The sequence below is a fragment of the Notothenia coriiceps genome, unplaced genomic scaffold (genome assembly GCF_000735185.1).
Source record: "Notothenia coriiceps isolate Sejong01 unplaced genomic scaffold, NC01 NC01_scaffold00022243, whole genome shotgun sequence".
NCBI lineage: Eukaryota > Metazoa > Chordata > Actinopteri > Perciformes > Nototheniidae > Notothenia > Notothenia coriiceps.
This window is the reverse complement of record NW_011354944.1, coordinates 41,883-53,734: the sequence shown is the minus strand read 5'-3', so window position 1 is coordinate 53,734 and position 11,852 is coordinate 41,883. Positions and strand designations below refer to the sequence as shown.

At 41.0% G+C, this 11,852-nt stretch overlaps 1 protein-coding gene across 1 annotated transcript in view; it reads left to right on the top strand.

Annotated features, from left to right (window-relative positions):
• Nucleotides 1–1,488: 1,488 nt before the first annotated feature.
• Nucleotides 1,489–11,852, top strand: part of LOC104953884 (protocadherin Fat 4-like) — a gene marked incomplete at its 5' end in the record, with an annotated part of 49,455 nt that continues 39,091 nt past the window's right edge. The window contains 4 exon segments of the mRNA XM_010780916.1: nucleotides 1,489–1,750; nucleotides 2,369–2,719; nucleotides 5,410–6,332; nucleotides 7,977–8,151. Of these exon segments, the coding sequence (XP_010779218.1) occupies nucleotides 1,489–1,750; nucleotides 2,369–2,719; nucleotides 5,410–6,332; nucleotides 7,977–8,151 (1,711 nt within the window).

Here is an 11,852-nt window from a genome sequence, read left to right as displayed (position 1 = left end):
CATCGCACTGAATAGCAGTAGCTTTTTGATGTTGCCTTTTCTTTTTGGCAGAAGACACAGAGTGAGACAGTTGTCTGATCTCTTATTGTCCCTGGCACAAATATAAATGTCAAGCGCTGTCGTCAGATTCATTCAGTTGTCATATCCCATTCAGTCCCGCTCTCCTATTCCAAAGCCTCTCGCTATAGCCATCACATGTGTCACGGCGCTTGTAGTTGTCTGAGGGAACAGGGGATCTATTAGTTGCATTTATAGAGGAACACTATAGCTCACAGAAGTTCAAAGACTCACCAGAACGTCGCCATTCAACCGCTGCTTTTATTTCTCTGGCTGGTGCGACCCGACCTCTTTTTGATTTGGATGAAGCATGTTATTACAGATTATGTGCTTCAAGTAAAAGCACAGTGGCTGCTCTGCTAACATCTCCATTATATCAAGAATGTGCTGCCTCATTGACTGCCAGAAGTCATATTTTATGAAAGCAAGTGAAGTTATCTTCCAATTTACTGACACACTTTGCAGGTCTCAGTTGAAAAAGAGATCGTTGATCTCGATGGGATTTTCACCTGGTTGAATAAAGATTTTAAAAAATAAAAATAAAAAAACACTCAGCCTCTGTCCCGTGCAAATACAATGTTTTTAAGAATACTGTGAAATCCAATATATATGTTTCTATATATGACCTTCTTTCAAAAATATATTGACACAAGTATTTTCAATTTTTATGTGGAAACAGAGTTTTTTTTCAATTGTATGTGTTCATAATTGAAATTGACTCGTTTCTGTATAACAATATACAGAAAATAGTAGGTGATGGTTTGAATATCCTACGTAAAATGTTCAACATGATACAAACTACTGTATACATGTATTTTTCAAAGAAGAAAACAAACAACCAGTTGCATCCCCACCTTCACATCAAACACCCGGAATAAAGCGGAAATAAATTACAATTAGGATGTTCTCTTTTTAATATTAGACAATCATAAAGTTGTGAGTTGGTTTCATGTTTGTTCATCCGTTTTCTCTTTCCTCTCCTGTCACGCTTGTATGTATGTAGTGTCTCCTTGATGAAGGGTTTCATTCATGCTAGAGAAGTACAGAAGGTGGTCTGATCTGAAGACATGACACGCTAACATCTGTGCTAACGTGATTTCCTTCCAGATAGAGTTCCTTTGATACCTATAATCACTATGCTCTTCCTCTCTGCAGCCAGGGTTCAGAAGAGTGCAACAAACTTACTGGCCCCTTTTTTCACTCTAAACCCTGGGAAAAAGTTCAGCAAATATTGACCTAACATTTGGTCTCGGTTTTTGATTCCGATGAGCTAATCCATTCGAAACAATGACCGCGTAAACACAAATGTTGATTCCAAAATGTGAGGTTTGGTGCCGTAAACAGGCAGAATAAATATGCAGATTGACTCGAGTCGAGGTTACTTTATTTGCAGTTTCAAACTATAATCGTACTTTGTCTTCCTAACCTCAGGGTCCCAATGCTCTTGTGACGTACACCATCATCAGCGGGGCGGACGACAGCTTTCGGATTGACCCTGAGTCCGGAGACCTGATCGCCACAAAGAAGCTGGATCGGGAACGCCGCTCTGAGTATTCCCTTCTGGTTCGGGCTGACGATGGGAAACAGTCGTCCGACATGAGGCTGAACATCACGGTGAAGGACCTCAACGACCACACGCCCAAGTTCTCCCGCGCAACGTATTCTTTTGATATCCCAGAAGACATGGCGTCAGGTGAGTGTCATTCAAAGAAGCCTCCTGTTAGTAAGTCAAACAAACTAGAATCGAATAATGTAGACAGGCAATTTTTCGTCTTCTGCAAAAGTCCTTAGAGTGAACTTAGATAGCTCTGTTAAGGTCATCAAGAACTCAAATCATCTGAGCAGCTTGGTTTATAAGAACAATGTTTTATACGAATGTTTTATATGACAGTGGTAGCTCTCCCAAATCCTCTTTATCTTCCTTGAGGGTAAAATTAAGAGTTTATTAGGTCAAAGGGACATTAACTGATATTTGATTTATATGGAAATCTATCAGCGACCAGCAGGATTTACAATAATACTGACAACTTCCTGGCACCACTTAAATCACAAGAAAGAGGAAAGTATGTTTGGAAGATCCAACAGGAGTTCAAGTGAGGACTTAATTACGATATATGTACCAGTAATACTAAAAAACACCTAATCATGGCTGTTATTGCATCATGTTTAAAGGCCATCAGTTTAATAACGATCAATGGTTCAGTTCAGTGAAAAAGCAAAACAGTTGCAATAATAAAGTCCCCTGTCGATATATTAAATTATTTTCTTCAATAAAGTGTAACTTCTCGCCTCTGTGGTACAACTCTCGCAGGCTCCATTGTGGCGGCTATTCTGGCCAGCGACTCTGACTCAGGGGTGAACGGGGAGGTCACCTACTCGCTGGAAGATGACGACGAAGACGAGACTTTCCGCCTGAACCCGGTGACCGGAGTCTTCAACGTGACGCGTCCGCTGGACTACGAGACCCAGCGGTTCTATATCCTGACGGCAAAGGCTCGGGACGGCGGGGGGCAGGCCAGCACGGTCAGGGTGTATTTCAACATCCTGGATGTGAATGACAACCCGCCCGTATTCAACACGAGCTCTTACAGCTCGTCTGTCTCCGAGAGTCTGCCGCCCGGATCCAGCATCGTCACTGTGGGGGCCAGCGATGATGATGATGGTGAGTACATTACATTTGACTTTATTATTTGCCCCTTTTGTTTGTTTGTTTGTTTGTTCCCCATGGAAAGCAGCCTTGGGTCCCTTGAAATGCGCTATACAAATGTAATCTATTATTATTATTATTATTAAATAGGGCGATTAGTTATTTTGTAACTTATTTTCAATTCAAAGACTGGAGTGAAAACAATACTTTGTAACTTTACGATTACTTACTTACTTATTGCTCTGAAATCAGAAATCCTTTTTTCCGTGCCACAGCGGGGGACATTTTGAGTCTTACAGCAAAGGGGACAGTGCAGATAAAAGGCAACATAAAATAAGTAGAATAACATATTAATAAAACCAGTAAGCACACAATTATAAAATATTAATAATAACAGATCCAAGATAAAACATTATGTTGCGGCTATATCAAAAATAAATACGCATTTAAAGTATTGCTATGAGGAGTGATAATATTTCAAGGTAAGGGATTTCAAGAAAGCTGTTTTTTTTTAAATACTACAAAAAACAGAAAACTATATTTCTGGAAAATGCATTCTTTGTAAAAAATTTTTTTAAGTTATACGTGAAAAAATAATCTCAGAAAAATAAATAGAAGATGCAATTTTCCACTTTTGAATTTCTCATGGCTTATTTTCTTATTTTTCTTAAAATGTGCAACTTAAGTTTATAATAAATATGTTTCTATTTTATTTCCTAATTTGACAACTTGACAATGGTTACCCGTTACAAATCAAACTCTAAAACAAATCACCACATTTTGGCACTGATTTGACTCCATACAAGTTTTCAGATGAATTTTTCTTGTGATTTAACCACCAATAACAAATGTTTTTTTAAATATAAACTAGAACCAGAAACAGTTGGCAACAAATACTTTAATGTGTACTTAGATTCCAGATAAATCAAGTGTCGTCAAGTATCCTGGAGATGTCCGGATACTTAAAGAAAACAGTTCTTTGAGGATGTTAGAAGCAGTAATGTACTCCCAAACTGTATAAATCAATGGTTAGTGAACCAAAGCAGATGTATTTATTGCCTGTCATTTTTTTTATGACGGTCGGTTACACAAACCTACATTTTATTTTTCGTTTTTATTTTGCGCCCTGCATGAGTGACTTGATGAAATACATCTTCACCGTGTGATTAAGTGGCCTGAGTTATTCCTGCGTCTCAGGTGGTGGGGTTTTTGTGTTTGTGAAGTGCCGTGTGGTATTTGAACAGTCACCGCTACTCTCCTCCGCTGTAATTACCGCTTCACCCAGACCTAATGTGGTTATTGTGACCTACATTCCTGGGAAATACGCTGCCTAGCTCTCCACCAGAGTCTGGCTTCTTTCTCCACTGTCCACATAATCTGACCACATCATCCTGTCAGATACATACTTGCCGCTTTCCACTGTCAAAATAAAACGCCGCCATTGTTAGCACTTCCCAAAGCCCTGACCCCCGACCCCCGAGACTCTAGAGCCTCGACTCGGATGGAAGCAGCATTCGAGCTTTTGATAACGGATTACTTGTATACTGTAAATACACTCTGGAGTGTGGGAAGGTGCCGGCGCTTTCCACATGAATACCCTGTTGAGTTGAATTACAGACGCTCAATTACAGACTCATTGTAACCCCATTTTAACCCCCACTTCCAGGGGGAGGGCTGCAGATTACGCCTGATTTCAAGGATAGATATATTACTGCACCCATGTACTCGGTCACATTGTAGCTTTACAATTTAAATACATGTTTTCAAAACGTCACAACCACACTATCAGTTTAGGAAGTGGTTAGCCGTGGTGTTTCTCTATTGATAGCCATCTGTCATGCTACATGAATGGATCGTGTACTTGGAGGACAAGAGTAGTAGCAGCCAGAGCTCTCGCTACTGCATGCACAATATGTGGAAATGCTTGTTTGATAACGCATATAAGTGCCTTATTCATACGCATACAGAATATTGATGAATCACATCTCGAACAATGGATGGCTATATCAACATTCAACCTTCACTACATCCTCCTGTCTATTTGTTATCTGGCTATTATTTTATTCTAGGTCATACTCTTGGAGATTAATTTGTTGTTGGCACTGTGTGTGACAAGACAAGGTTTGTAGTAAATAATGCATCCAAACTCTCAGCCTAAAAAATACCCCACATCTTATCTGCCAAAATAAAATGTTGTTTCCAGGTTTTATTTATTCTCCAGCCAGGGAGAGTAATGTGTTTAACCTTTGGAGACAAATAAAAATGTAATTTAAAATAACAGAGAGTAGATTTGTTGTCTGTGTTGTTTGTGTTTCGGTATCCTCTGGTATGAAGCACTTTGGACTGACAGTGGTGAATTTGCTGTGTTTAGTTTACTACAGACAAACAGAAAATGAATCTGTTTTTATAATCAAATTATTAACTCTTCTGGATCAAGCTTCTCAAATAAATTAATTTGACAATTCGTAATCATACATGAATAGAAATGGACCTGTTTTTGACCTTTAAAGTCTTTTTTTGCTATTTCCTAAAATGTCATTGACAAAATGATCAATAGATTAATCAATACAACTATTAGGGACTTAGTCAACAATGAAAACAATAACTATCTTACCTACCGAAATGTGTGGCTGCTGTTATTGACTTTAAAAATGTTTATGTATCTTTATGATCGTCTTGTAATTCCCTTTCTGCTTCTTTTCCAGGCCCAAATGCTCAGCTCCTGTACAGAATAGCTTCTGGTGATCCCCAGAGCCACTTTGTCATCAGCAAGGAAGGAGTCCTCCAAATCCAGAAGGCCTTGGACCGAGAAACCCAATCCTTCTACAACCTGGTGGTCACAGTCAACGACCTGGCCCCTCCCCCAATGACCCGCTTCACAAGCACCGCCCAGGTGTCCATCATCCTACTGGACATCAACGACTGCCCGCCCACCTTCACCTCTCAGAGGAAGACTTACATCCAGGAGAACACGCCGGTGGATACGGTGGTGTTCACTGCCAAGGCCACGGACGCTGACAGTGGACCCAACAGCTACGTCGAGTACTCCATGAAAGGACCTTTCGGGAACAAGTTCAGCATCGGCACGATCGACGGAGACGTCAGGTTGGTTGGGGAACTGGACCGCGAGGAGCTTTCTAACTACACCCTCACAGTTGTAGCTACAGATAAAGGCGAACCTGCTCTGTCTTCAACAATGGATGTCACTATGATGGTTCTGGACGTCAACGACAACACGCCGAGCTTCTCGCAGAATATCTACGACATCGAGATTGAGGAGAACACCTTGACTGGGACTGATGTCATCCAGGTGTTCGCCAGCGACTCAGACGAGGGAACCAACGGGCAGATCCGATTTTCCATCTCAGGAGGCAACACCAACTCTGACTTCAGGATTGATTCGGTTACAGGGGGGATTTCTGTGGCCAAGCAGCTGGACCGCGAGGCGCGTTCATCGTATTCGCTGGTGGTCCAGGCCGCCGATCGAGGCAGCAGCCCGAGGGTGGACCGAGCGACCGTCAACATCGTTCTGTTGGACGTCAACGATTGCTCCCCTGTGTTTGAGCTCTCTCCTTACACCGTCAATGTTCTGGAGAACTCTGAGAACTTGCCCCAGAAAATTCTGCAGGTCAGTTTGTTTGTTTTTGTCACAAAGATTAATTTAAATTAAAGCAATTCGGATGTCAATAACATTCACAGACACTGGACTGCTTGAGTGAAAAGACAGCAGTGTTTTGAATGACAGTTCTAAAACTCAAATAAGCTAATGCCTTAACTGCATTTGTAGTAATACTAACTTAATAAGTGCAGGTATGTGAGCGGTACCTGTGCTCTAAACCACTTACTGTAGCATGGTGGTCTGTGTTTTTCAAAATGCTATGAAAAATATGTGACTAGATTTACTGTATATAGAAATGATATATGACTACAATTTGCTCTGCACAATTAGGGAGTTATAGTATTTCACCGAAATATGAAACGGGCTAAATTGCGTGAAGGAGCAATTAAAGTCTCAGCCACCCTGATGACTAAATGAGCCATATATAAAAAAAATGGAGGTTAAAGGCAGATTTCCAGTGACGGCACAATTCCATTTTATTTCGCGTGTGTACCTTGTGAGGAAATTGGGGTACACTTATGTGGTGGGAAGGGGTCCAGACGTGGTGGGCTTTTGCCACATCAGAACACATCTGTACGCTAACCTGGCTATATGTCTGCGGCAGGGAGGGCTGAGGCATTTGGGCACACCAGTAAAACGCGGTAGTGGAAAAGTCAGACTGACATATAGATCTGTACTCTCTGTTTTTACGGATTCCATGAAAGTCTGATTAGACAAAGTGAATAAGTAATGGTGTTCCTTCCCTCAACAATTACATTCATGGTGCCGCCCAGCACCGCGATGGTAATTAACTGTAAGTTGCTTCAATGGAAAGACTTAGAGTAGGATGGTGGTTGTAGTGGCTTACTGCCAGCTACTGTATATATGGTTGTGAGAATTGAGAAACATATTTTCTAGCAAGGAAAGTCAAACAAATGGCATTGAAGAAAAACAACAACAAAACTGCTGGAAATCTTAAAAATGTGATTGTTTTTAGTTGGATGAAATTGTGCCAATGCCATTACTCTGGTTTCCAAGCAGCTCTTTCCAAAGATCAATTGTGAACTAATCCACTGAAATTTCAAGTCAAGACTTTATAAAGTCCAAGCGCACAAGTTTTGTATCCAGTGATGGAAAGAAACTACGTGTATTGACGCAAAACCTGTACTTAAATATAATTTTGAGGTACTTTACGTCAAGTGAGACTATGGAGCCTTTCTTGGATAGTTTAATAATCGTCACCAACCTGACTTGCACGGCAAAATTGTTTGCCAATATTAGCCAATGCTAGCCAACATAAACCGCTGGTCATACCAGGCCTAGCAAGGCTCTAGCCACAAACACCTGAGTGTGTTGAGTGTTTTAGTGCTATTAGAGACAACTTTTAAAATATAAAACAATGTTTTGCCTGTCTTCTCTCAAACTAAGGCTACATAGTTTTGGTCTGAGTAAGGGTTACTTTTTGAAATAGAGAAGTAATACGTCAAACTGTACTAAACTAGTATGCATGTTTCTTCTGCCACTGCTGCCATGCTTTGACTTTCCAACTCTTCTATTAAAGAGGCCATTTCATGCTTTTTGGAGTTTTCCCAATCTGTCCTCTTTATTTACCAAAGTCTGTTCTTCTAGGACTCAAGCACACATCTCTAAAGAACCTGTTTTTGGGTTTTCCAGGTTGTTGCCAGGGACGACGACCAAAGTGCCAATGGCCAGCTAAGCTACATGCTAAGTGGTGGGAATGACGAGGGCGCGTTCAGTCTGTCGTCCAGCGGTCAGCTGAGACTCACCCAGACTCTGGACCGCGAGGCTCAGGGGAAATACATTCTGCTGATTACAGCCACTGACTCAGGTAAGACCACAGTGATACCATCTCCAAATGTTTGACGTTTTTGGCAAAGATTCGTTTTTGCACTGTGTAATATGTCCTGACATCGACATTGTTTATTTTTTCAAGCAAAGCTAGATACATATTTTTGTAATCATCCAACAAAAACAAGCTGAAAAACAATATTTTCCTAAACTAACAGCAATGTCAACAAACAGCATTTTGATTTCATATTGTGTGCAGTCCCCTTTTCGTGTGGTACAATAAGCTAAACAATCCTGGAGTTTTTAGCTTAACAAAACAGTGTATTTTTTTTTTTGACCCATTCTCTAGAAGTCCTTTCAGCGGGTTCGATTGAACAGCATCCTCTGTTTATTTGGACATGGCGGCAGAGCTTGTTATAGCCAGATAAAAGGTTAACTTGTTATTGCATGGAGACCAGTTAATGTGCAGTTAAAGGAGTACGTGCGTATCCCCGTTGCAGCCAAATCACATGGTTCACAGTTAAGTATATGTTTCCCTGAGCTGCTCTGGCACGGCCGTCATGGTCTGAGGGTGGTTCTGTTTCATTCCTGGACTGACCATGTGACCATTCATAACGCTGTGTATTTTTGACACTGTTCAGGCTTTGGTGAGAATTGGGACAATGTTGCATGAAAAATGTTAGATACTCCTACAGTATGTAAACACACTTCTGAGTGAGTTTCCACTTCATAATCAGTGAATAATTTCTACATTTCCAGGAGAGGAAGTTACATTATTTTGGTTACTTTTAAGTATATTAATCAAACCTTTTCAAAGAAAGAGTGTATTCTCTTCATGTATTGTTGATATGTCCTTGCTTCATACAGAGGTTTGTGCCACATGGACAAAGTTTCCCAACATACTAATTAGGATTCGATCCCTTTTAGTACGCTTCAAGAGGAGTCCATATTTAGAGCCCTGACAACAATTCCAAAATATTTTGACAGCGCTTTTCAGTACAATGTTGGTACGAGGCAGAAAGAAGGATTTGCTGTAGAATATCAAAATATCAAAAAGCCCATAATCATAGTACAGGCCAAATTACTCGGCAGCATTTTCTCACATTTTTTAGGCCTGGGCTGAGACGGTGGGGGGGGGGAATGCTTCTCCCATGCAGCCGCTATCTGGCAGGGAGTGTTGAAGGTGGACGGTTGCAGACATGTTTCCAAGTCTGCTTTCTACCATGACCCATTTTCAACCACAGACATTCATCTTAACATCCCGACGCCTGCCTTTATCTTCCTGCACTACCATATAAGACTAGTTTGGCTTCAAAATGCTGTGTAATCGAGAGAGAAAAAAGGATTTATTACCCTTAAACTTCAGACTTCAAAAGTATTATTCTGTCAGACGAGGTCCTAAACTATCTGCTGCTCAGGAAATAAATTGTATTGTCAAATTTGCAACAGCCAAGGACGAGTAGTAGTAGCCTCTATGCCCTGCAAACACTTCATCACGAGCAGAAGAGATAATTTTGTGTTTTACCCAAGAGCAACAAGATTTACGATCAGTTTGCAGCATTTCTTTAAAAACCTGTTCTGTGAATGAATCATAGACGTCCACGTACCCAGAGCTATGTGCCTGGGTATCGTGCTAACAGTGCTCCATCCTCCTGGGACGCTTCCAGTCATCTCATTGAAGGTAAAGTCATTGAGCAGAGCCTCTCCGCCTGCTGTGCCGACCGAAATCTGTCGTGAAAAGGATGGAAACAAAAGAGCTCACCGCGTGCTGGTTCCCATAATAGGTTCTGGCTCAGTAAAGCAGACAAATTTGGCAAACGTTTGCCATTATTTGAAAATCTGTGCACAGCCCCAAAATGTGGCATCCACACAAGCTGCTTAAAGGTGTTTTACAAGGCGTCTTGTTGAGAGGATATTCTGTTTTTCTCCCTCTCTCTTCCTTGTTTACGGAAAGTTCTTTGCAGCGTTTCTGAGTTACAAGTTGTGCTAGATAGCGGGGAAACATCGGGGGGGTCCGAGGTGGACCCTAACGCCGGGCCAACATCTGGGATCAGCTGCAGGAAGATCAGATTAGTAAGCCACTGTTTAGCATTGCTAGTTCCGCCCCTGGGGAAGAATGTGAAACAATACGATTTGCATTCGGAGCCACACAGTAACATACTTTGTGTTTGCTGAATTGATTTAAACGGGCATCTGAGGTTGAAGGAAATATGTTTTTTATGTATCTGGCAGCTTCTAAAGTGTGTTTTTACAACCGATTAGCATTTATGAGTCCCAGAAAGAAATTAGAAAGCATTCTTTTCATTCTCTAAACAATTATCTTCTTTTCATTTTTAATACTTTTAATGAATTTCCACCATATGGAGTTACTTGGTTCACTTGACTGATTTCACAATAAGTAAATAAAGTTGCCAGACGCTTTTGTATTAGATTTCTAAAATGGAACAGTCTTGGAAAGGAAAAGGGAACTTTAGTGGAAAGAGATTTTAGGGTAACTTTATCAAAAACCTATTTAACACACTACCGGAAAGGGAAACCCCCAAAAAGCATAATAGGGCCCCTTTAAGAGAACTCCTGTTTGTGTCTTCACAGTAATGCTTGTATTCCCTGCTTTTCATGTCACTACACACATTTGTATTTGTGTTTTCTGTCTGTTGCCTCAGCGCCTGTGTGTGGTGGTGAGAGCGTCCTCGGGCTGCATTGACATGCACGATGTTTGGTCACATTTATTAAAGGGAAGGCACACTAAATCCCTTGGCCTATGTCTATTATGGCGGACGTGGCCTCATAGAAATCCCATGTCTTTCACATCCCTCCAGCACATCGCCCCATACTGCCACGCTGTTTGTATATGGCCTTTTAGCTGCTGGGTGAGGGGCAGTTTTGGGGGGGCTAAACGACCGCTTAGCAGATAAAGAATTTTAATGACCATTCCTACCCCAAAACAGGATCTTTTATGCTGTTAAATGGCTCCCATGCATCTGGTGTAGAAACCCTTCAGTCTTCTTGAGTTTTTTTCTCATTGACTTCATTCTTTGAATAATGATCTGTCAATCTCCTGTCATCAAGTGTTGAACAAGAACAACAAAGAAAACTTAACCTGGGCCTTAAAGCGGCCTTATTCTGCTTTTTCGGGTTTTCCCTTTTCCTGTAGTGTGCAAAATAGGTTGTTGTGCATGTCAATGGTCTGCTAAGGCTAAAATTCCAACATTCCCTCCAGAGTGAGTTTCTCTTTCGCAAATAATAACGTTAAAGCATGAAGACATGTCACAGTAGAGGAACCAATACAAATATGAACCTGAAAATGAGCAGAATTGGGCCCTTTTTAATATGGTTCATTTATGAAGGCTTCACTCAGTCTGCAGTCTTGTGGCAATACAAGACATAGCCAAATAAAATATCAGGTTCCTCAAATGAACTTTTACGGAGCAGTTAAATTGTGGATTAGCTCTCACAATGTGGTGTGGCTTTTTCAATGTGAGTTTTTCCTATCGCCTGTTTTCCACTCGCTGGTAAACTTCCACAATAAGTCGATCGGAGTGTTTGTGTTAACAGCTTTGGTGAGTTTATTTTTTAAAGGGGTTTCGGTTGAATGATTAGTCTGGCAGAATGCACTTTTTAATGATGTTTATTTGCTGTGTTTTTGTGAGGTTAGCACACCAAGTTCTCTCAAAGCTCATTTTATTAAAACTCGTTGTTGCCGTTCATGGCTTGCTTTCCTTTTGAAATACATTGCAGCGT